Source organism: Drosophila eugracilis, unplaced genomic scaffold (genome assembly GCF_018153835.1).
Source record: "Drosophila eugracilis isolate 14026-0451.02 unplaced genomic scaffold, ASM1815383v1 contig_90, whole genome shotgun sequence".
Taxonomy (NCBI): Eukaryota; Metazoa; Arthropoda; class Insecta; order Diptera; family Drosophilidae; genus Drosophila; species Drosophila eugracilis.
The window spans coordinates 1,971,861-1,998,649 of record NW_024573812.1 but is presented as its reverse complement, the minus strand read 5'-3'; the positions used below and the strand labels follow the sequence as shown (position 1 = coordinate 1,998,649).

The 26,789-nt window shown below is 40.9% G+C and overlaps 2 protein-coding genes across 2 annotated transcripts in view; both read right to left on the bottom strand.

Moving 5' to 3' along the window:
* Window positions 1-17,396, bottom strand: part of LOC108112515 — a 75,042-nt gene extending 57,646 nt beyond the window's left edge. The window contains 4 exon segments of the mRNA XM_041819679.1: window positions 1,395-2,923; window positions 3,001-3,107; window positions 7,780-8,823; window positions 16,070-17,396. Coding sequence (XP_041675613.1) covers window positions 1,395-2,706 — 1,312 coding nt within the window. The 5' untranslated portion in view covers window positions 2,707-2,923; window positions 3,001-3,107; window positions 7,780-8,823; window positions 16,070-17,396.
* LOC108112517 (metchnikowin) lies at window positions 9,307-9,590 on the bottom strand. The gene has a single exon (XM_017222410.1). It carries the CDS (start codon window positions 9,554-9,556, stop codon window positions 9,395-9,397), a length of 162 nt encoding a protein of 53 aa, XP_017077899.1. The 5' UTR covers window positions 9,557-9,590; the 3' UTR covers window positions 9,307-9,394.
* Window positions 17,397-26,789: the final 9,393 nt, after the last annotated feature.

Below are 26,789 nucleotides of genomic sequence, written 5' to 3'. Positions count from 1 at the left end.
GCTTTGGAAATTATTAAAGGACCCAACTGCATGAAATGGCCGTTGGCTGTGTCGCATCCTTTTATTTCTATCCTCGTCCAATTTTGAAGTGAAATAAACAAGGCGTGTCCGAGATTGCCGGCGATCACGTAGCTCTTGATTTACTTTGCCGCTGGTCATCAAATTTGCCGCGCTGTGAACTTTGAAATGAATTCGAGATGGGTGGTGGTGCTGGTTGGTGGTGTTGTTTACTGCTGGTTTGGAAGGATCTCAGGCGGTTCTAGCTCACGTGCCAGCTGCAAGGATGTCGTTATCGCTGTTGTTGATTACACTTCACGCGCTGCTAAGCTGACATTCATTTCGGAAAGTCCCAGTCGCAGCAGGATGTACTCCAGCTCCTGCTCCTTCTAGTTTTTAAAGGAATTATGTGCGTGCTTGCATTCGGAGAATGCGCTCAAGGCACGCCATGCAGTCGTAGTTCCTACTGCTGTTGCACTCGCTGTTGCATCCAACGGCTCAGGTAATCCAATTATGCATGCGAGAAGCAGCTGTGGACGATAAGGTGGCGCGATGGATATGCAGATGGCAATGGGCGGGCGAAAAGTCAAGCATCCCAAGCACTTTAAGTTCGCCTTTCGCCTTTGTATGTGTTTAGTACCGAAAGTTAACCAAGCGTGGACGGAACAAGGAGGTTGAAGCGAACTCTGGCTTTGGCCAAAGGTTGTGTATCCTTGGATTGGAAAAAAAAGGGAACTACAAGTGGAAAATCTGAGTGTCCATTGTTAGGAATCTGGTCTCTTTGTGTGAGAGTTGCTGGTAATTGAACGTGTTCGTAATACGGCTAATTGAAAGGCTCACTTAAAGGGAATGGAAAATGGGAAAAATAAACCAGAACTCTCTGTATTTTGAGTGCCAACTAGTAGTCGGAGTGTTTAGTAATCTTGGCTTATAAAAAACTGATTTCTAGCACTTAGTTGAGTTAAAGGTAAACCGGACATATAAAGACTTTAAGAGCTTTTAAACCTTACTTATAATACCTCAAGTTCCAAGGATACTAGATATAAAATGCGGGATTTTTAGGCATTATCAAACTCATAACGAAACTCAAAACTGCGATTCAAACTTGCAGATGCAGATGAAACGTTGCTTTTAACTAACAGAAATGCTAGGGTTTGCACTTTCAAGGATCTTTCAAGGAGTTCCGATTTGCTTTAAAATCACTCTTGATGATAATGTGAAGATAATCCCAAATCAAATCGAATCCCCTATATACCCCATAAAAGTTAAACCCAGAGCACATCCGTATGCTGCATGTTATGGCGATCAACTCAAGGTTGCTCTACGAGACGCGCGGCAAACAACTGTAAACGATTCGATTAGCAGGTGCAAGAGAAGGCTTGGAAGGCACCTGTCACCTTTGGAAGGCGCTCCGGCCGAACTGGCCCCGCCCCCTCCGCCGCCGCCGCCCGTCGAGTTGGATCCTCTGGCTGCTCCACTTGCTCCACCCACCGCCCCGTCACACTGATCGGCACTGCGTGACCTGGCTCCGGCCATCCTTTCCCGTTCCTCGCGTGGTGATCGCGCAAATAGACCACCCCCGCTGCTACCACCTTTGCCAGCGGGGCTCCTCGTCCTTGGTGAGTCATAGACACCCGCATAGTTCTCCAGTGGCGGTGAGTAACCCCTTCCACTGCCATCTGCTGGCGCCGTGTGAGGAGTTCGCGGCTGGAGCTTGATGACCGGCTCGCGGGCCTCGAAGAATGCATCGAAGTTGTTCTGGCGCAGGTTCTCGCTGCTGAAGACCGGATTCTCCACATGCACATGGACATCCTCGCGCAGTCTGTTGCTCTCCTTTGTGTCCGAGGAGCTGGAACGGCCCAATCGCCCCAGCGGCAGATGGAGCTTAGGCCGCAGGCGTGACTTTCCCGTGGGCGATTTACTTCCGGAAGCACTGGTCGAAGACCTCTCCGGCGGCAAATCCATAGGCGACATGGGTCTGCCCCATCCTGGTCCGAAATGGGCATGTGTGGGGTCTGGTGTGGGTGGCTCCAAAAAGATACTCGGGCTTCGGGAGCGGAGATCTCCATACTCTATTGCTCCTCCTACTGCTCCCGGATCCTGCTCAAAGGCTGCGCTGCTGCGCTGGAATGGTGCTCGTCCTGGTCCAGTGGCACTGCTCCCCTGCATCTGGCTAGCATCATTATAATCATTATACATGGACGCAGCAGGCGGACGCTGATTGTTCCTCCGTAGGCTGCTCCTCTTGGTGGAACCCTGGTGGGAAAGATTGGAGTTATTGGAGTGGGTCAGGGAAGCCCTCGAGGTTCGACGTGTGGGCGTCGGCGGCAAGCTCTGGGATTGACTCTGTACCACCAACGGCGGTGGCTCCTCAAAACTAAAGAAGTTCGAGGTCACAGGTGATCCCGGATAGGTGAAAAGCGGTGAGGCTGGCGGTGATCCTGGATAGAAAGACGAGCCTAGTGCTGCCGGAGCGGTTGCTGGCTGTATGGCAATGGGCGGAGTGGTCTCGAAGTGGACGGCGGCGGTGGTTGGGACCTTGGTGGTGCTGTTGCCGGTTGATAGGTTACTGGTGGTGGCTCTGGCTGGATACTCGATGGGCACGAGCGGCTCGGGCAGGCAGTCGAGTGAGGGTCGCGGTTTCACACGTGGCGCAAAGAAACCATAGGTCATCAAGATGAGCTCATCGGCGGGATATATTACGTACATTCCTCACATTCCCCATGTGGCATGGTGGCACAGCGCTAAGTGGATCTCAGCTGTTGGCTTGTTGGTGGTTATCTGTTTCTTTCTGGAGGGGATTCTCTATACAATCTTGGATTCGGTGGGTCTTTCTTTTTTAAGGTCCTGTCTTTTTTGGGGTTCTCAGTTAGCAGTGCCTGTCAGCTGTCTGTCTTTTGTGGGTTTTTTGTTCTTTTGTGACTAACTAAAGTTTTTTTTTAAGTTACCAAAAAAAGAATATAGAGTGTATCTAAGGTTCGTTATAACTAGGGCTTAACGTACTTTCTGCTACTCAAGGTATATCACAAAGTGAGTTCAAGTTTAGTTTATTTCTCGGGGACGTGCTGTCATTTGGATCGCTGCATGTTTGCCGTTGCTTAAAGACGAGCCTGTAAACGATACAAGAATGAATTAGGAGTAAGATTAATTAGTCGTAATTAATGGATGTTAAATTTTAGAACATAAAACAAAAGTTTAACCACAGAGCAGGAGAAGAAAAAACAAAGCCAGCCTCATTAAAAACATTTCTTTCTTTCTGGTCACTCATTCGTGCGAGTCTTTTTTGCTCATTAAATTGTTTCGTTTCCCTGGAAGAGCAGAAGTTACTGCTCCAGGGTCAGGATTGAGGCCAAACTTTGGTCTCTCATTCTCTACAAGTTGCTAAACAAACTTTGACAGAGAGCAAATTTCTGGCCAGGCTGACATGGCCAAGGCCAAGGCCCTAGGAACTCAGCGACCAGGTGGTTAATTGTCAAGGTGCCAACTTTTCTAAGGAAAACTCAGTAAGTTTTTACTATATCTTTGTCGTTCTTTTAAGTAATGCCCTAAACTGTGAGCTTCAATTTGCCACAAACTCAATCTTCAAACTTAAACCATAATTAAATTCCTGATTTCGATTTTCATCGGAATTTATTTCCTTGAAACCTGAAACTAGAAACTGAATTCTGTAACTCAACTCCTTTCCCAAAAGTTCAAATCCAACAATGGATCACTGTTTACTGGTGGGGTGTTCTAACACAAATTAACCAGAATTGCCAATGACAGCCTGAGCTCAAAGTTGGCCAAAAACCACCCACAACTACCCACTAAGTTTGTTGTGCGTGTTGAAGGCAGTTTGAAAGAGAGGGTGGTGGGGCAAATTACGGACTCGCCACATGCAAGGCTTATTATTATGCCATTTTATTGGCCAATCGATGAACCCATATCAATTAAATTTGCATTAAATATTCATGATAACCGATGGTTACACGCCGCTTTAATTATCGGATCAGAATTAACTGGATGAGTGATTATAGTTTGCCTTTGTCTTGTCCTCCCAGGCGAAGTTTATGGGCCCGCAAATTGCCGACATTTGGCTGGGGTTTCTTGGAATGATATTGGCTGCTATGTAATTTATGCTCGTATCAATGCAATGCGGGGGTTTAAGACTATTTAAAGGGTCTAGTAGAGGGCTATGTTTAAGGTTGATATTTAACGAAAAGCAGAAGCTTTAGTTAGGTAAGATTGTAGGTTAATAGCGATGTTAAACTTCTGTTTAAGGTAATAATTACATATTGGAATGTGAACAGTGAAAGGAAAGTCTTTTCTCAAAGCAACCAGTAAATAAGTTGAAGTAAGTTTAGCTGACACAAGCTTTGAGAACGCCTTCTAATCTCATTGAACATATTAAGTAAATGGTTTATGAACATTATTAAACACAAGAAATCCTAAGAAGCTTTTAGAACAAAAAATCAAATTTTCCTTTTAATTCCCAGCGCATACTCCTGTCTAAGGCAGCTCGAATCACTGAAGCCCGTACTTTAAAATTGCATTATAAATTTACAATTTGCATAATTGATATATAATGGATACTGACCCAATAATATTCACCCACGAAATGAGAGAGGGCGGATCCTTGGCCGGCATTAAAATCGCATTACGCGCACAGCGGCACGGGAAATCGGTGGGAGATTAAATTCATATAAACTCGTATAACGCGCACGGCGGCCTTGCGTGTGCGTATGTGAAAATGAGGAAAACCCAAATAAGAAAAACTTACAACAAGAATGCGAGATGATGATGATGGCGGTGGAGGGGAAGGAGAAGCAGCCACGGGGGGTTGCACGAACAAGTATGAGGAAAAGCCAAAGCCAAGACAGAAATTGCATTTCATAAATGTGGGAAGGGGGAGGGGAGGCTACGGTCTGTGGCAAGGCGAGCCGAAAAGAAATCACGCAATTTAATTCAATGTGAATTATTTATTAGCTGCCAGATAGGGGCGGGCACATGAATAATTTCCCATATTTAATGCCACGTCAGTGGGGCGCACTCGAAGGTTGAAAAGTGAGGTGGCTAGAGGGGAATGCGGGGGGAGGAGGTTCACAAGGAGGATGACACTATCCGTTGGGGGTAAGCAAATATTTCCATTTCCATCTTCCCCCGACTTTCACACACTCACACACACACACATAATTGAATTGTTTTGCTGCACTTTACCAGCTCGTTAAATCTGTCAACATTGATCAATCAAAGAGGGGGAGTGAGTGTAAGTGAAAGTGGGTGGGCCAAAGGGAAAGTTTTCCCTGCTCCAGCTGTGAAAGTTTGTAAAAGCCAAGGGACCGAGGAATTTCCACTTTTCCTCCTGCCAACGACTGGCATTTTAAAAGCCTTTTCTCCCCCCAAAAAAGCCAACCCAAAAGCAATTTTGTGAAAATGCAGAAACAACAGCGCACAACTCACTTTTCAGAGTCATAAAAAGGCCAAATGGCGAATGGCAACTACTTATATTAAAATTAATTAACTACAGAAAACAATGAAGCCTGAAGAGCAATGGCAGTTCGCTTATCAGAGCAACAAGGAAGCCAGAAGCAGCAGCAGCAGCAGGAGCAGCATCAGCAAACAAAATGTTATAAATAAAACAGGCAGACAAACCCCTCGTTTTGGCTAGCTGCATATTGGCAAGAAAAACTGAGATGCTTAGATGCTGAGTATGCCCAGGAAAAGCCGGCCAACTAGAGGAAGCAAACTTGACTCAAGTGCATTGTCAAGGCGGGACAGAAACAGAATGAAAAAAAAAAGAAAACTGAAAGAAATACAGCCAAGAGGAGCAATGTGAAGGCGCCCATGCGATGCACTTGCTCTCGGCCAACGACATACATAATTACATGGCAGTGAGCCCAGAAGTCGGGGCACATATTTATATTTAAAAGCATATAAACAAATGTATTATAGTGGGTCTGCACGCCGAGGTATTCGCTGCTTGCTATGAGAATACAAATTAACCAAATTCTTTGCATCTTTTGCTAGGAAAATACGAGAACATGCTAAGATCAAGGCAACTTGCCTGGGTGCCTTTGACCCTGCTTTTCAAATCCACCTCAAGCTAAGGGGATTCATTCATATTCTTTTTATAAACACTTAATTAAATTTAAAGGCATTTTAAATAAGTATTTACATTGCTAACGAAATGTTATACGGTTTGGTAGGACTATATGAATGAGCTGCCTTTAAATAGGAACAAAGTCTTGTTTGCTTCTTAAATTTACTCCATTTCCTTCTTTGAAAGAGAATGGAAACTTCTTTAAAACAACATACATGCGAACCTCTTAAATAGCATCTTAATCCTTCAATTGAAAACCATTTAAATAAATATAATCAAATGAGTCTGCATGCGTAGTTATTTGCCTTGCTGTGAGAATGCAAATAACGAAAATTCTTTAAGACATTCTACGAAGACCGAAATAAGAAATGTGAAGCAAAGGTCAAGGAGAAACTTTTCACCCTCAAGGAAAACTTTGCATTTATAATTTATTTTAAAATGAATTAAAGAAAATGCAAATGCAAATGCAAAGCATATTTGATTTCCTAACTTTACAAGCTTATTATTAACAAACAATTAGAAAATTAAGGCCAGTTAGCTGGCTAGAACGTACGCCATTAAGCCAACAAACTAGCTGCCTTTAATTTCAGTGCCAATCAAGACGAAAGCCCTTCATGTAATGGCTCAATCAATCTTAATCTCCAGCCAGCATTCCTGTACTCCAGCTGAGAGAACATGGCCAACAATAAAGTTTTGTGCTGATTTGTGTGTGTGAGCCATAATTCGCCATAATTCCCATACACATTGAAATGGCCAAGAGCATCAGAGGAGGGATCAAAAAAACAAAGGGGAAAAGGAGGAAAAAATATATTCAAAGACACAATGATACAGGTAGCATAGACATGTGATACTTATGCAAAAGGAAATTAGGTGAAGCAGATGGAGGGGCCTTGTGCTGCTATTGCCAAAGCAAGGCAAACAAAGCTGTCGAAAAGAGTAAACTCAATTTATGAGAAAAGCGTTCGAAGAGGCTGCCAAAACATGGAGCTGCTTCAACGCAAATTGCGTATTCGCAACGTGGTCCCACCCGCATGCAGAGCAGCACAAAACCAGGCACCAAGGGTTGGTTTGGGCTTGGGACTTTGATGGCTATGGGTCCCCACTCGAATTGAAATTCTGTCTGACATGCACATACACTCTGTCAGAAGACCAACAACTCGACATTTTTGGGGGGGCCCTCAGCGGGTGTTTCGGGGTTGGAATATACATTAGGATAATTAAACATCAACTGTCCATATTGCAGGTGAAAAAATTACCAACCCAACAGTCGGATAACTTAATTTAAAACACGAAATTAAAAAAGAGAAAGTGCAGCGGGAAAACCTATGGGTAATCAATATTCACACTAGAAATTGAATTTAATATAAAATACAAAAAAATATGAAGAACTGAAATATAAATGAGAATTAAACACGAAATATAATTAGATGAAGGATACAAAATTTAAGTTTTTGTGAGCTGGAAAAGCGGGTTATTTGATACGTAGCAAGAGTGTGCAGTCTAAATTTGACAAAAAATATTAAAATTTTAAAGAAAAAAATCTATAGGAATCCCATTGGTAACCAAAATACCTAGCAAAACCCACTATAATAAAAAAAAATAACTATATACATGGTATTATAATTAATTGGCAAAAAGCAAAAAAGGCTTTTTAATGATGTGATATTATATTTATATATCATTAACAAGAAAACCAAACTCACCGTTCAGAGAGTCTGCAGCGATGTTGCGTTGTTATCGAGTCGTTGGTTTGACATTTCTGTATTCCGCTTTAAATTTGAATGTAGCACAAATATTTGTTTGTTTACACAACACACGCACTGTTGTTTGTCCGATTCACTGGGCTTACATACTCCTACATATAGCATATATGTGTGGCACATGAATGTGGTATGTCGATTTTGACTTTTGGTTAAGTTTTCGTGTTTCGTTGACGGGTTTTTTGAGTTTGAGAGCTCGTTTCGAGTCGTTTCAGTTGCACTTCCTTTTATTTTTTATTATATTTTCTTGTTTTTTTACACAGCACACACAGAGCAAATAATAATAACAACAATAATAATAATAATAATAACAACAACAGGAACTACGACCGATCGACGACGAATTTAGACTGAGACTCGAGCAGCTGTAAGCATTGAAATATTTTGACAATTTTTGTTTGTGTTCCGCCGCTCTTTCTTTTTGCTGTGCTTTCTCGCGATTCTCATGGCTGCTCGACTGTTGATGTTGCTGCTGCTACTGCTGCTGCTGCAGATGTTGCTCCTGTTGTTGCTGTTGCTGTTGCTACTTCTGATGTTGCTACTACTCCTGCTGTTGCTGCTAGCTTTACGCATGTTGCTATTGTTGATAATATCATGCTGCTGCCATGGCGCCTCCTATTTGTCGAACGCTTCAATCTGGGAAACACTCGAACGCGTTTTTGATTGCCGGGGGTCAATGTGGCGTATACGCGATATGCTTTTATATTGGCCTTAGCCCGACCAGTTTATACCGCATCCGTGACGTGGCTTATCCAGCCAATGACGTCATGGCAACAGCGGCGGCTGCTGTCACAGCTGTCACGCGCAGAAAGTGTTCAAACACTATTTATAGATGAAACGGCCTCTCGCACCGAACGTCGCCGAACCGCCGACCATCAGCTGCTACCGCTGCTCGTGCTGCTTCTCCCGCTCCTGCTGCTGCTGTTGCTGCTGCTGCTGCTGCTAATTTTTGCAAGTGTTTTTCTTAGCGCTTTTCTTGGATCGCAGCTGAAAATAGAAAATAGAAAAGCAGAGGGTGAGGTTGAGAAAAAAGAAGAAATTGTCGTTTTTGTGTGTGAAGCTCATTGAAATGTTTGCGCGTACTCAATTTTTATTCGCATCTAAATATACATAAGTGTTGTGTAGTGTTCTATACTACATGCACTGAGTATGGCAATCGATGGCAAATTGTGATTACTCATACGCCCCGTATGCAGTATGAACATATGCCAAATGCAAATTAAATTGCACTTGAACGCTCTGCATCTCAATGCTTTGGCTCAATCATAGTTTCAATTATTATTTATGAGCCATTCAAGAAGCCTTAAATGTTAAGCAATCAATGGGAAACTATTTAAATTGCTACCACACCACCCCCCAACCCTCTGATAACTTTCTTGTTCAGTGAAAGTGGATGGCTGATTGCCCTCCAGTCACCTGCGCCCTTTTGTCCCATCAGCGTAGAATTAATTAAATTACACAGTGTCGAGCTTTGATGTACAGTTTCAGCTTTAATTGTATTAGTTCTCTCAATGTGTTAACGACATCAGGCAATATGATTTTTAGCCAATTGGACTCTTTAATAAATAACTGGTCTTGGTCTTGGCTGCTGGGGATTGAAGGGCGATGGCCTCGTATCGAAAATGGGTCCCTGCTGACGATGAGGTTCTGACAGGACCGATGGTGCCGCAGCCATCACTCCCAACAGTGCCAGAAAAATCGCTCCAAGATTGAGTTGCATCTTTGCTCGATGACGGGAATTGATTGATGCTTTGAGCATTGAGATGGCGCGGCTTTTATAGCCCAGACCCAGACAAACGAGTCGCAGATTGGGGACTTTTTATTTCAGCTACTGTGACAGATAAGCAATGGTATGGCAGACTGAATGAATGACGGCCAAGTGTCAGCCGGGGGCAGATAACCGATTGTGGCCAGGGGAATCCATCCCAATGGGGCATCCCACTGTGCCGGATTATCAGCCTAGACTAAATGTAAATATGACGTTTCTCGCTGAATATTTATGTTGCCTGTAGTAGTACCTCCTCGCTTTTCCCTCCCTCCGCAGAGCAACACTCGGATTCAGCGCTTTGCTACTTTTTCTGCATTGCAAATTACCCACCAACAACCATGGTGGCTATGTATTCAAAAGGCAGAATCAACATGCGTCAACACGGAGCCACGCCCACTGAACATTGACGCTGTGCCAGGTTTTACCTTCTAAGCAGTGCACTGGGAGAAATTATTATGTATTGAGTTTATGAAAAAAGGGAAGTATAAACCACAACAGAGATTGTCTTTCAAACTAGGTTGATATTTTTCTGACAAACCTTTCAGTAGCTTATAAAATTCCTTAGCTAAGAAACCTGCTACTTTTTACTAACTATTTTTCCCAGTGCATATACCATCGTACCTTCTAGGAAGTAAACTTAAGAGCAGGGCTGCGGGGGCAGGAAAGTGCAGCTGGTGCAACACAGCAATTGCCCCTTGGCTCGATTAGAGCACTTTGTTAGTTTTCTTACAGCAGCCTGGTGCTTGCCGAGGAAGGGGGCCAGAGTGTGCTGTTACCCTTTAAATGACTCAACTGACATTTTGAGTAATTTTCCACTTGCATTTTATTGTTTGTGTGTGTGTGCTTACTTTTTAGGGGTAAAAGAGGTTAGAGTCACGGCTCATTAAGCTAAAAAACGGGAGAGAAGAAAAACGTTTGACTTACAAAGCTATTAAGGCAATGCATTGATTGACGCAATTTCCGCTTCGGCAACTACGCAAAACACCAAAAAAAAAAAAAGACAAACAAAAGGTGAATCTACATTAAACATAAAAAGTTTCTTTTGTTTATCAAATCGATTTGAATTGATTTCAGCCTTCAGAATCGGTTTACAGAGACTTTCCCTTTATGTTCTCTTCGGCGGCAATAAATCAAATAAATCAAACAGAATTCCAAATAAAATTAATCCATTTTCATGGTTAGCGCATTAAAAAATAAATGTTTGGCTTGTGCGTAAACATTAGAATATAGATTGCAAAATGTAAACAGCGGGGAGACAGGCAAATTGAGGCATTAGTCAATCAATCACTGACGGTTTTTCTTCTTCTCCTTTTTTTCTTTGTTGGCCCTGTCGGGTAATGGCTGCAAAAGTCGACTTTCGGCCCACAAACTAGGCTAAGAAATTTGAGCTTAGCTCTGGTTGCAAAGAAAAAAAATAAACTTTTGCCATTTCTTGCTCGGCATTCATTTCTTAGCTGCTTTTGACATTTTGAAATGTTTCTTGCAAATCGTTGTTGAGCAGGCTAAGCTTAAGTGCCACGCCCCTACCGCCTCTCGAGGGCTAACGACCGTAACAAGAGTAGCAGCCCAAAAAAATATATAAATATAGGTACCCCCACTCCCCCGGAAAGTTAAATTTTTTTTTTTGGAAAAATCGCAGAGCTGAGAAAACTTGAATTTCGAGCCGATAAGAAAAGCACTCGGATGGAGGCAATTCAATTGAAAACATGGAAAGTTGTCAACCTGCAAAGTAGCGGAAAATGTTTTCGCACCGTTCCTAGGAAACGGATATACCACCTCGAAGGTGAAACACTTGACGAGTTTTTGGTATTGCCAAATCGATACGGCCTTGACGCCCGCCGCCTGACAGTTGAGTTGAGCCTGACATTAAAAAACAAAAATAAAAGAAAGTCGAAATTCTAATTATGTATGAGAGCAAAAATATCTTTTGCAAGTTCATCATGAAATCAGCGAGAGTTCATTGTTTTCGAAATTTCAAAGTAAAATCCTCGTTCAATTTGCTGACAGCTGATGGACAAACTTTTATCAGTCAATAAACCCCAAGTTCTCTTTCTCCCAGTGCAAGCCAAGCGTATTTGTTTCGGATAATTGTTTCATAATAAATTCCAATGAATTGGTGAGTATATTGCATGTACATAAGCCCAGGAAAATTCTGGGAAAAACATAATATGGATTTATTCTAATTGTGAGTCGACAGCTTAATGGATTTCGGAGTGAAAAAGGAGTCTTAAGCTTGGTTTCCTTTTTCTATATTTATTATGTATTTTTATGTTAGTAATAAATATCACTTCTACATAAATCATGACTCTTAGTTTGTATAAAATTCTATACTCTGTCTGGGGAACTAATTATCCAACTAGCTAACAACTTAACTTCTACTAAACGCACTTCACTTTGCCAACTAATTTGTTGGCCACACTTTTGACCAGCTTGCCAGTTTAGTTTTTCACAAGCTTTTAAAAGCCAGTATAGGAGGAGTATGCATGAAACATATTCAACTTTGGGCTGTCAAAGGAGGACCTTAACGTAAAAGAAATTTATGAATTTAGCATGCAAAATGAGTTCATAAGTTTATTGTTGGCAGGTTCACAGAGTCTGAGGTAGATTCATAACTCAGGGACTCGGATCAATAAAATGTCAGAAAACGCTCTGAAATGCAAAGGGAAACCCGACCGAAATAGGCATCCTCGTAAATATGCATTTTACTCCTGCAAGGGGCAATCATAAATAAGCTCCCCGGGTTTTTCGGGCAGATGGGCGGTAGATGGGCAAAGGTAACCCAACCCCGGAGCCAAACAGAAGCTATTTAGGCGAGCTTGAAACAAGAATACAAAGTTCATTAAATACGTATGAAGGCTGGAACTCTGGCGGGGCACTAAATGCCAGTTGCTCGTCCCGAAAATGGCAGCCATAAATGCGCCAGCTCATTTCTGGGGAGGATGGATGGATGGCTGGAGGTGGATCTGGTTGCTGTGTAGCTAGAGGGGGGGATGTGGGGAAATGGAAATGAGGTAAATGCTTCTGTGCCTGCTTAGGTCCTGCCCCAAATGTTATTCAGACAAGATGAAGCACTTAGAAATACGTTGTGCGATGTCAGCATCCTGCGAAAAATGGTGGAGGAGCTGCTACTTCGCATCCCTCCCGGGTATCATATTCGCTTTGTCTGTCTATGGGTGGGTGTGAGTGTTTTTGTGTGTCCCCGGACGGACAGGTGATAATGAACGCACTCATACACAGAGCACACCCATTGCACACCAACTCACTGGGCGCACATGTTGCTATTTAAGCAGTTAATGACGCGTTTAAAGCTAAATGCCAACCGCAAAGCCTCGACGACTACTCTTTTATTAACTTTGCAATTTCCTTAACGGTCCTTTTCTGCCAGCCATTTCACGTCACTCAACCCGCAGAACCAACAAATGATTTTGGTTCCCTAGAAATTCCTTAAAAATCATATTTTGGGAATGCATGTTTGAGGCTGCTTTAAAAAAAAAAGTTAAAATGTTAGAGAGAAATACTAAGAGAAGAGATAATTTGAGAAACTTAATAGTAATTGTTTATTTCCTGATAATATCTAAGAGCAAAAAGGAGAGAAAAACTTGTGATTCTTAAGGGATATGTCTTTACAGGTTATCAAATATTCGAACCACTACCCAAACACCTCTCCTATTGTTTGGTTATCGTCGGGGAACACATATCCTGTTACAACAGGGCGGTTTCTATTGGCAGAGTGGCTACTGTGAAAATATTTTTGTTTGTTTTCCCCGACATGAACAAAACCCATAATTTTCCCTTAGCCAGCCTGGCAGTTAATCAAAACTTCCTAGGCTAAAACAGCGGGTCGAAAGGAGAAGGAAATGAGTAGACACTAAAACTGTAGGCCCCGTGAAGCATATCACTCAAAAATGATGCCTTTTGATAGTCGGAGCTCCATTGAAGCCTCAGCCTAAAAATTCGATTCGTCCTTTATTGAGTTGCCTTGTGATTGCCACACGTCATACGGAGCAAAGGACGTGCTGCCATTTCAAAGCTTCCTTTCTACTTTTTTTCTTTCTTTTTTTTTTGGCTTTTTTTAAATGGAGAGCCAAAAGCCAAGGTGGAACTAAGCCCACCTGACACATGTCGGGTGGCATACAAAGTGCCCAAAAATCATGCCACAAAAGGCGGGGACAATGTGCTCTTTGTTGGTCAGCAGGTGATTGCTTCCTCTGCGGGGGTGTGTATGTGTGGGTGCGAGGACATTGCGTATACGCCATGGGTGAGCGGGCAGTGTTTGATGGACAAAGCCGTCGTAAATCTAATTAAATTTCACACAGCTGGGCAAACATTGAAGCGGACACTTGTTGGCACACGGACATGATGTTTTTTTTTTTCTTTCTTTCTTTTTTTTTGGGGAAAGCCCCGAAGTCAAATAACAGGCAGGATGGCATCGATAGCCATCGGGGGGATTTTCGCGTGAATAATGTAAAAATGACTGGCCATGCATAAATGCCAAAGTGAGGCGTAACATTTGGTGGCTGGTTTTTAACACACTTTTTTCTCAGCTCGTTGTTTTGGCCATTCAGCAAGGTGGTTGGTGGTTATGTTAGCATGCCATCGCCATCACCATCATCATCATCGCCTTCTGGGGCAGGGGCGGCAGCAGTTCATGTAAAACGTGCTCAAGTGGGCACGGTCGCGTGCCTCATTATTCCCCCAAGACCCCCTAAGGTCCGTCATCTCCCCATGAAAATGTTTTCATTTTGGAACAGCCTGGGTGTTTTCGGTGGTCTCGGGTCTCTCGTCTCTCGTTTTCGTGCAAGCTGAAGAAGAAATCAGAATCAGCTCAGCGACAGCGACAGCGACAGTAGAACCACCAACAACAACACCAACAACAACTTGAAAGTCACTTAAAGGCAGCAACAAAACAGCCAAGATGAAATAAATGTTAAGGTCAACATGGAAAGGGACAAAAAGATATGTAGGTTCGCTGAGCGAGCGAGAGGGAGTCAAACCAACAAGTCTCGAAATATTCACTTTTGTAATTGGATGCTGTCGTCTGTTGCCCGCTGCATACCTTTATAGCCCGGCCCTTAACAATACCGTATGCCACCCACAATACCAGACCACCCACTGCCAGCGGCCATAAAAAAGAAGCTCGGAATGAATGCATATGGGCATGTGTATGTGTACACAGGCGGAAAAATATTATTTAAATAATGGTTGTGGTTGGAAACTTAGAGAAATATGTATTTAAAGAGAGATTTGATTTTGAAAGCATTAATAAAAGTGTCGAAAAGTATGCTCCAAACTATTTTCAAGACGGAAATTGTTTTAAATATGTTGAAAGAACATAAAGAATTACCTTGGCCAGTACTCGATTTACTGCAAATGTAAGGATAAGTACTAGAACACATCCTTCCTAAATCAATACTTTTATTGCGTAATATAAATCATTGAGTTTTCCCCCAGTGCATCCGTATCTGTGTTGTGTTGTGTTCTGCTCTGCCATTGGTGTTATTTTCTTTCCTCACATAAAGTCGGTTTGCCTCTGTCTGTGTGTGTTCAACCATTTTTTTGTAGCCCCAAAGTTGAAGCGAATTGTCGTGTTTGTTTTATAGTTATTGCTTTTGTTTCGCTTTCACCCATCTCACCGCTCTATTGCCCAGCTTTCTTTTCCCACTTTCCCTTTTTTATTTCGTTTCTATATGTATTTTTTTTCATCCTTCTACAAAGGACTCCCTCTCTTCCATCGTCCTTGCCGCTTCAGTTTATGCACATTTAATCTTATGACAGCAAAAATGTTGTAAAATTGTTTATGGCACTTTGCGACATGGTCAGTATTTTTACAGTTTACTCCTTGGGAAGTTTTCATTTCGTCCACATATGTTACGAGCGGAAACTACAGGAGCATTTACATGTTGCTGCTGGTTGGGAATGGGATTTGACGGATGGGATCTCGTGAGGAGTTGGATTATGGGGATAATGGATAGAGGATTCGCCAACAATGCTCAGCACCTTTGCAAAAAAAAGAGGTTAAACGGGTAAAAAAGTCACCCCTTGTCACTTTAATTCCTTAACTGAAAAGCTGTGTTTTAATCACGTTTATAGCTGCCCTAAATAAATAAATTTCAGCTAACAGTATGGTTTATTAACTAGGAATTAAAGGATATAAGTTTTAACTTTACTTAGTATTTAGATCTTCACTTTTAAGCTAACAATTTAAACTTCTCAAGGAAGTCATTTGCATTTAATGGTCGTTTGTTTGAGTAATCATTTAGTTTACTCAAAATTTAACAGCTCATAGAATTGCAAATTCATTTTCAATTGAGTTTTCAAAGCTAAAACTTTGTTATTAGTTGATGGGAAAGCTCTAAGCTAAATATTATCATTGGCAAAACTTTGTAGACGATTTAATAAACTTCTAGATCAAACGTTGAGCAAAATCCAATACCAGATTTAATATTTTCACTGATTTTGACTTACCAATTTCGAGAAAATGTCGGCCTTATCTGCCGTCGACAACCTGTTGGCTGCTTTTTTTTGCGCCAACCACTTAAACGCTTTTCCACTGATGGCAAATCTTATCTCTATTGTTGTCGCAATAATCAGGCGAAAATGTGTGTTCGGTTTTCGAAATCCGTTGGCAGAGACACTTGGCAAGCTATTTGGTTTTCGTGTCAAAGCTCTGTCCAGTTCAATTTGGTTTATATTTTAATCGAAATATATTTGCCAAGCTGTCTACTTTTTGCTATATACTTGTATATGTTTCTGATTGCGTGGCCAGCAGATGTTTGTTGGTCTCGCTTTTGTTGTCGTTTAAATCTGAAAATTATTATTAGTAATTTGTTGGTCTGCAGACAGAATCTCTCATCTCCCTCGCACGCTCTCTCTCATTTTCTAATGTTCTTCTTCTATCGTTTTTGGGTGAAAATTGAAATGGGCTTTCAGCGCCTAAGAATTTTTATCACGATAATTTATGATTGGAATATGCGTGGTCAGTTAGCACTAAGTAAGTATATATAGTTAGGCTCTCTCTCTTGTTAGTATAGTATATTATATATAGTAGATATATAGTGCTCTCGAAAAATATAGTCTTCCCTCCTCCTTGTTCCTTGTTCCTTGAAGCTTTCTTTCGTTTTTCTGTTTTTGTTTCTTTTTTTTTTTTTGGTCAGTTTAAAACTCTTTTGTGGGGGATTCCTTGGCTCGTTCAGTGAGTTTAGTGACTGGGGGAGCTCTCATTATGGTCACGTTGAAACCGTTCTAAAACTGGCGCTGGCACACTCCACGGCGAAACGGGTTCAAATTGCTTGATTGCATTAATTATTCAGTGGAAACGTCGTTGTCGTTACTGGCTACAGCAGCGGAGCAGTCCATGTGGAGCAGGCCGCGCGCATGCCAAAGTTCACTTATGTAAATGCGCCGAGCGGCAGTCAAATAAAAACACAAACTTTCCAGAGTTACAAGTACACAAACGAAAGTACGAAATTTTAAAGCATACTTTTCAGGTGAGCTGCGCTTTGATTTGCATCCAAAACAAACGCACACACGCGCACTACGATTCAGTTGGCTAACACGCACACATGCCACACACAAACACACACACTCAAACACGCATACACTACTGGAAACGACCGAAAGAGAAAGTACTGCGGATACTTGTTGTTTCAACGGCACGAACACCTCACTGTTGCCACACTTTTGTTACGGCTTAGAGTTATTCAGTAAAGAGTTTTTGATGGTTTTCTTTTTTGGGTTTGCCGTGCTGCCCTTCCGGCCAACATCACGTCCAGCTAGCGACTAAACAGTGTTTCCAAACGAACAGCGCCGACAACTCTGCGTATACGCAATGTCCACAGGTCGGCTGCTTTATTTTCGGAATAACTTGCTGCGGCTGCGTGGCAAAAAGAGAAAGAGCATTTGCGATTCCAAAGAGCTGGCTAAAAATACTCTTGGCCAAATCAAAAAGAGCAGCCAACAATGGAATCAAGCAAGTGGTTGTATTTCGGGCCGAAACGAAACGAAAAGCAAAACAATCACCATGGAAGTTAATCATCTGGCGCCGATGGCGGTGAGAATTCTAGATTCTCAACTAATTAATTGCATTACTAATGTATTATTCGACCGCCTCATAATCGATTAATGGAACTTTTCGACATGAAGCAATTTGTTTGAACAGCCAAGTGATGGCCAAGCTCTACCTTTCTCATTCCGCGGTCATAAGTTAATTTTCTACCAGCTCCCCACCTCTGACATTCAACACACACATTAAGTAACACAACCAGGAACTTGGTAATGTGTTATTAGTGGAGGAAGGGAAGGGCGGGCTAGAGGTGCCACAACAAAGGACAATTAATGGAACACCCACGAAGCAATCTGTTGCACTTTTGCCCTGGCGATGCACGTAATTAAGTGTAAATTAAAACCAACTTAGCAAGTCAGAGAGCAGATGGAATGCAACGAATCGTGAATGTTCTGTGTATTAAGAGATTGTTATTTGAATTGAGTAGTAAAATCCTGATTTCAAGATATTGTAATGAAATATTTGAATACCTAGGGTCTTATTTTAAATCTTTTTACCTTTACTTTAACAATTCTTCTTAAACATATTTGGATAGCAGTATTTCATAGATTAGGCAATAAAAGTTGTTACATATTAATATTTTAACTAAATTTATTTTATGAAAAGTAATTTTTTTCACTAAGGAATAAGTTTTACTTCATTTTGTATAAGCATTCCTATTAACTGTATTTATTTTTATTTCCTTTAATACTCACACAAGGGGTTTTGCAAAGAAGCTGCTTCTGGATATAGTAAGTTAACTGTGTAACTTCTGTAGAAATGAAATTGTGTTTAACAAAGTTCTTATTTTTATAATTTAAAGACTCCCTTCCTTGAATTACATAAATAAAATCATATTTTTATTACAATAAACATAGTAAAAAATGAGATTAGCAGATTACTTAGCGCAATAAATGGTCAGCGGGAGCCTTCCCATTCCTCGATTGCCTTACAGTGATTACAAAAAGTTGTTTACCCCAAACCGCCAGCCGTTGAATAACTCCCGGAATTCCTTAGCCAAGCAGCTGCTGTTTTTTGCCCGCCCATGGATTCAGGTTTCGCCCGAAGGTAGCGCAAATAAAAGAAACAAGCTTAAGCTCCTTTCAAATAGCGTTCAAAGTAAGCAGAAAATCGATGCAATCGAAGCAGCAACAGCAACCATAGCAGCACGAAAGGACATCCGATTCTCGCTGTGGGATATTTAGAGGAATCAGAGGAAGGAGGAAGAAGAACTTAGAGGGGACCAGAGATTATCTTGGTTGGAAAGTGAGAAAAGTTTTTAATTAAAATTCACACGCAATATGTTGCGCATACGCAGCGTTACACCGCCAACGTCTTACCGCAAATTCCAAGCTCATTAGCGTTCAAATTGTGCGCATATCATGTAATTTAGATTAGATTGAAATTGAAATTGTTAAGCGGGCCAAGTGGCTGTCTCCAGCCAAATGGAGTTTCAAAGAGGGTTGATTTAGATTGCCTTTGGTTTGGGTTTGGGTTTGGGTTTGGGGGAATTATTACGGCTTTGGCTAAGCTCCTACTAGAGAGGCCAACTTATAAATATTAATGAAGCCAGAAGCGTTGGACCTACGCCCTGCACGAACACATTCGTCAAGTAAATGAAGTCGTCCAAAGGCAGCCAACAACAAGCCAAAACAGCAACAAAATAAATAACTTGGCTAAAACAGTTCATTGGTTAAAGGTAGCTTTCTGATGCCCTTACTTGATATTAAAGTTAATTTCTGGTTACAATTTTTAACATTGGATTCTAGATTTTGATAATAATAAGCGATTTTGAAAACCATATTATTTCCCAAACCAATTTGTATTTTTATTTTTTTTTTCTTTTTAAAGTCCTTTCAAACTTCATTTACTACGTGCTCGAAAAGCTAACGTTATCCTTGACCAAATATGATTTTCTCTGGTATTTCAGACTTCGGATTGAGACAGATATCAGCTTTTTTCCTTTTTTTATCGATGCGTTAGAGAGGAATTGCGTACTTGTTGCTGGGAGGACACGTTCCACCATCCTGGCGGATGCCTCATTGTGAATGCGAACGGCATTTGCCGCAGGATTCCCTCACACGCGCATATATCTAACACCTTGGCCCTGCTGGCTGTTCTAACTACTACGATGTGCTCAATTATTGGGACAACTTGTGATTGGAAACTTTGGGGAAATTGCAGTTGACGCCCTTGCAATCTCAACCTTTGACCCATCAAGTGTGAACGGAATGGCCGAGGCAAAGTTTCGCCCAAGTGCAATGATTGCACTTTCAGGCGGTAAATGAAATTTATCTACTTTGATGTGGCCACTTTGTCAACTTTGTAGCCACATAATTGAGTTTTAATTACGGTTCATGGGTCATTGTTATGCCACAGCTTGATGCATCTCCAGTGGCACGTAGTAGCTATTCCCCTCGGAGGTAGAAAACCGCTCCCTCTCTATTAGCGCCCCATTTAACGATAATTGGTTGAAGTTGCAGGCCTGTGAGCTTTTCAGTTTCCCTGACAACGCGCGATTTCCGGCGGTATGCTTAATTAGGAATCCAATTAGCGGTTGCCACCACCACCGATGCGATATTAGAATTATTAAGAAGCTCAATTAAATGTCCATTTTGTTGGAATAATCGGTAATCCCAGCGGTTCACCTGTCCGTCTATCAAGCTTTCTATCTATCTACAATCCTGTCTTCCAGCCCCTTCAATCAAAGTCCATTGGATTTGTGTGTTTATTTTTGGTCTCCACAATCCATTTCAGTTTGGACAGTCGTATCGATTTTAGTTGCCTGCCAGCCAAACTACGCACTAATTATGGTCATTTCTGGTGGGTATAATTAGGATTTAAGCCAAATCAGGACTAAGTGAAATGACAGAGGTAAATCACTATCGATGACGTGCCAGCCATCATCGATCCGAGATTTGTCCGATCCGAGTGCCAAGCGCAAAAAGCCAACTCAAGCATCAGAAATGTGAATGACAATTTCAATTTAACAATTTCCATGCTAATGTTGTGCGGTGAGCAGAAAGTTGGGAAAGCTGAAAAAGCATGAAAGTAGGCTGTGGGGAAAATTATAACTGGGAAAAAGAGGGAGATATTAGTTATAATTTAAACGGATTAACTCGCAATAAAAATAGATTTAAAATTCATCAATTTAGTCAAAAAAACCTCTTTAAAATGTATACAGTATATCAGTACTTTATCATAGCAAAGTTGTACTTCTTTAAACTTTACAAAAAATGTTACATTTTAGAAAAGTTTGTTCTAAGTTATATCTAAATCTTATGAAATGTCATTAATTTGGCTTATTTTAAATGTGAATTTTCATGAATAAGTTACTTTTAGACCTATCACAGCCCTAACACCTCTCCTTATGATAATTTCCAAAAAATTATTTCCTGTGTACATGGCACAAGGCACGGGGTAGCATCCATTTGACTGAGCCTCCTCCATTTAACTGTCAGCACAAACAATTGAACACGGAACGTATGCCACGGCATTTAGGCGGGTGTGTGTGTATATATATATATATATATATATATTCTCTGCTTGTTATTTGACAAATGTGTTTGAGCCCTGTCTACCTGCCACTCCCACTTTGGACCACGAACCGCCCACAGCGCTGCGTGTCTCTGTGTAGTTTGCTCGATGCCCTGTGGGGTCTGGAGTTTTCGATTAACCAAAAAGATAAGCTACCAGTTACATTTACCTTTGTTAAAATTTCATTAAGCTGCCAACCCAGAGCACAAAGGCAATTATTACGTGGCCATGCTGTTGCTTTTCGACTGACTAATTTACATATTGTGTTTTGCTTTGGCATTTTGGGTTTGGCCCAAAGGATGGGAAAGTACGAGTAGTATATGTATATTAACAGTCCCTTTTTTGGGCTAGATTCAATACGTCGACAACAAAGCTACCAATTAGATTTTAGTCTATTTAATAACCATATTATGAATGGGAAACAATTACATAAACTGTGGACATTCCTGATGTCCTTGGGAATAACGTGATAAGACTTTAAGTGTATATTCCTGGAAAAATCGAATTCAAAGAATATTGGGTTTCACAAAGTCTCTTAAGATCCATTAAGTAAAGGCCCATTCGTATTATCTTTCAATTTTCCTATTCTCCCAATGTGATTGTGTAAATGAAACTTACCCTCGGCACTTGGTATTTCAATTAAGCTTATATTCCCATTGCTCAACAACTTATCTCCTATTGCCGTGCTGAGTATATTAGAAAGTCTTTAGACGATCTGTGGGGAAACTTTGGTTTTGCAATTGAACACCTTACGTGTTTCAGGCGGAGCCGAGCCAAGGACTTAATAAACTTAATAAAGACTTTAAAACTTGGCGCTGCATCGCAATTGCAGACAAACTAATTGCAACACATGGAGAAGCAACACAAATGCCACTTGCCAAAGTTAAATGAGATGAATCTTTCAGAAAACGAGGAATGAGAAGGGGAAAGGGGAGATAAGTTGGAGGATGTCAGCACATCGTGAAGCACTTATAGTCGGGAATTGTGCCAACTGCTTTTCCCAGAGTTTCCCTTCAAAGTGCGCAGTAACGTAAATAACGTGCTGAAAATCCCGCTTAATGAACTGAAAATAGAATTAGGAATGGTAGCATGTGCAGCCGTTGCAGCAGGTTCAAGGTTAATCCTTGAAGAGCTTAACTTTAAATTGAATTCCATTGCCGGTGGGGGTAAATGAAAAAGTTTAAAATTACACAATACCAGCCATAAGCTGCTAAGAACAATGGGGGTAGATTGAAAAAAAAAGGTAAGCAAAAGGTAAGTAAGTACAAAAAAGGAATTACCAACAATTTTTGGGTAACTGTAGCCACAAAAATTCACTCTTTGTCCTCTATCAAAAATGTTGACCACCGTGGGGAAAGTATCACGAAAAAAAGAGAAGCCAACCAATAACATCGTATCCTAATTAAAATCATGCAAATTGCTGTCCAAAACAATGGCACCCGCATAATCATGAAATCAAATCAAATCAGATCATCGATGTCGGTTCATTTGATAGTTGCCAATACATTGGCAATCAACAATGTGCAGCTTACAAATATGAAACTGAAACTGAATTCAAATTGCAAATGGAATTTCCCCGTCATGCTGTGTGCCATTTCAATATCATCCCGCTACGGCTTCCCCCCAAAATCTGTGTACTCAAACCCCAGCCAACCAACCAACCGCATCTATGTGGTTTTGACAGTTGTGTAACGCGGCTCAGTCCGATGTTTACTTCAACTCTGACATTTGATATGCACTCTCGTACATCTTTGGGGGCCAATTAGGTAAATAATTCAGAGATCCAAGGAATCTGGCCACGATGGACGAAGTAAATCATAATGTCCTGGCAATTGTCAGTTGCTGCATTGCAGCTTCTTGAAAGTCAAGCACTTTGTGTCTAAATATAAACAATACTCAGATGCACATGAAATAAATGGGTTTCTTAGGTTATTATTTTAAAATCTGATCGATAGAAATGTTGCAGCTCAGCTTCAAGTTCTGTAATAAAAACTGTTAAGAAAGGATCAAACTGACCTAACATAGTTTATCAAATAACAAAACCCCTTTTCTCTCTCTGTATCCAAGTGTCAAACCGCAACAGAGACTTGTGAATCCTTTGCCTGGAATGTGGCTTTCGCCGTTCTGTGTGCCACAGTATCTGTTTCTGTTCCAGTGGCCATTTCTGCACGGTCACGTATTACGTATTTTGTTAAACATTTCGATACCATTCACGTTCCATACAAAATTGAATATGCTTATTTATTTACGCTACTCTTTTAATATGCAGGACATACAGAGCAATGGAATTGAATTGAAGAGGGGACAGTTCCGAACAGGATAAAACCAGGCGGACTGAAGTCCAGCCCACAAAATGCGGCACTATGCATATTGAAAATGGTAAAAGTTTAGCTGGATACTAGCTGTTCATGTGTAAACATTTGGACAATTAACAAATAGCCCCCGGACTATACAACGCACAGGTATTAAGTGGCATTTGTGATGTAATCGGGCCACAATCTATGACCTGGCATCTGGCATTCATTGGCAGGCCAACAGACCAACAGCAAATAGGGAATATCCATGAAAGTGGCATCAATGTGCAGCGAAAAAATCAATAACTTTGGGGCATGCATAAATCAACTATTAATTCACAGAATTCAGTTGTATTTCTACATTCTAAATACAAAGTGAAAATGAAATTGCCAGTGAGAAGAAGGCAAACCGCATTTTAGTTTTTCAATTTCCCCCCGAAAAACTAAACCACATGAAAGGTACTGAAGTGTCACTTCAATTCATATTTCAAAGTCATTATTGTGTCAAGTACAACAAGCCTTTTTCCAATGTTCATTGCCGATCAAGCAGAGGTGTGAAACAACACGGCATTATGCAAGTCAAACAGGACTTTGCCATTTCATGTAGGTGTGAATTATTAAGGTCAACCCCCCAAAAAATAAAAAAACTCGGTTACCAGTTCTACCTTTCTTGTACTCAATACAGCAAAAATGGGTTACCAAGGACATTTCTAATTGGAATTTCTTGTCAGAATACATTTTTATGCAGCTTTCGACAAGAGAAATTGAATATCGATTTGAAAAGTTAAGAATCTGAGAAAAACATATTCCAAATACCTATATTTATCTATCTATACAACCTTTGACCTTTTAGAAAACTTTACTAAACAGCAGGGTAAAGCTAAACTTTATCCTTTGATTATCGGCTTAAACTTTCTTAAGTCGTACAAGTATTACCTTTACCGAATTCCCACTGTACTTAGTCGAAACTCACTACGTAAGCAGGTTACGTCAAGCTCTCATCGCCGCCAGTAGCTGCAGTTGAAATGTAAATCGAAGTTTCATTCGACAAGGACACAGGAACAGGACAAGTGAGGGAGGGTTTCAGGACGCCGGGACACCAGGAATTGGGGCTGGAGGAATGGCAATCAACCGAAGAGCTTGTAGCGCATACACTTTAGAGTGACTTGGCTGGGTTATATTTAATTCATTTGGCGCTCCACTTTAACAACCCGAGAACCTTTTTACCAGGACCCGGCTAACCGACTTCTTGTCTCCATGTCTATATATTTGTGTCTATTCTAGGAAAGAACCGCTCGAACCAACTCGACATGCTCCTGGTCCTGGTCTTTGGCCATTATATATTTACATTTTTGATGGCTTCTTCTTCGGCGGCGTTTTGCGTTCCTGCCACCATTCTTTGCCTACTTTTTAGGGACCGAAAACAAACTAGAGTGACATTTCCGCCAGCGTTTTTCGCCATCTCAATTAGTTTTGGCCACAGACAGGCAACAGCGAACGGAAATTGCTTGCCATTTGCCACGCGGTAAATACGAGTGGGGAAAAGCAACAAGTGGGAAAGTGGGAAAGCATGGAAAATGGATAAAGTAAACGAATTGCAATCGTCGCAAAAAGAATAAAAATGTTCTCAACGGCTTTCCAATGCAAAAGCCAGGCCAGAAACCAAGAGCCAAGAATTCCATAAATCCACTTAAGCCTGCAGAATATGTAAATCAACACACACAAAGGCTGTGGCTCTCTGCGGCTCCAAAGGAGTCAGCTCTCGAGGAGTAACCAGCTCCACAATGGAAATCGATTGCCATCGGGGCCTAAAGGGAATTCTTAATGGTGCATTGACATATGGCCAACTGCAACGACCCACACACCCTTACACACACACAAACACACATAAATGTCAATAAAAAATGTATGCGCACACGGAAAAGTGAAAAAAACTATAGGAGAGAAAAAGGCAAACAAAAACGCCAAAGAATCAAAGGAGAAATTCTCGCAAATTTGTCAAACTTTGACACATTCGTGCTGAGCTGGCAGCCCTTTCAAATTTTAAGCCCCACTGAGTCCATGGTCAGAAATAAGTACACACACAATCAATATGTTCATGTCCGCAAAAGAATGTTGACTGAGTTTCCAATTGAGAGGTTCTGAAAGGTATTTCAAATGCATTTTTGGGACTTTGTGGTTGCCAAATCGGAGTGGAAAGGTTGTATATAGATTACAGATTATCTTCATACCTTCCAATAAGAGTTTTACTTTTTTACGGTAATTTTATGTTATTGAATATGTTTCCAGTGCCTCACTTATTCAGTTTTAACTATTGAAATTAAAAATAAACTGAAAACTCACTAGCTATTTGGCATAACCTTTATGGATGTCAGGTATTACGCTCCTCTAATGGCCCTTTTCATTGACCTCCGATGTATTTATATTGCAGCGCGGCTTAAAATTGATTTATATCTGCCATCGCCATTAGCGCAGTCCTTATAAAAGTCAGTCAGTCAGGGACATGTGCCAAAATGGCGGCGCTAAATAATTGCCCACCCACACAGACCCAAAAAACCCAACGTATATACGTATATGTACACCGTTATGGATATAATTGTCAGGTGCCAGCGCCAAGTTCCGGCAATTTCCGGTTGCGCCAAAAACAAAAAAAAAAGAGTAACCGACAAATGCGGCATACTTATGACCATAAAACCAGGAAAACTGAAAGCAAATGATGATGGGGATGCAGTGGGCAGCTTATAAATATCATAAAGCCGTAAACCAAAAACATCATAATGCGAAAGAACCAAACCAAACCAAACACCAAACCCAAAGTGAACATGTTTCTTCCATTAAAAGCTTAAACTACTTGGCATGGAAATTGTTGCCTCCAAAAGTTTTTGGCCTTTAAAGAGAGAAAATCATTTTTATGGAACGAAGTTTTAGGTACCCTTCTTGGTAAGGAAAATAGTCAAATTGGGGGTGCTACCTATTGTTTCTCTTTTATATGAAAATGTTAATATAAACTATTTATAATTTCATTTTAATTATGTTAACATACAAAGCATTTAATTATATGCAGACTAACACTGGGATAAATACAAAAACCCGAAACAAAAGTCGCCAAATAATGGAAGGTAAATATTTGATTAATAAAACAATTCGGCAAATGTCCCCTAAATTGAAATCGATGACTTAATTTAAAGTTTTTAACACAAAATAATAAAACCATAAATCATTTAAATTTAATTATGGAGCATATATAAAAATTATTCCTCTAATATTAAACAATTTGTATAACATTATTGTTGAAATTTTAGCATACCCTCCT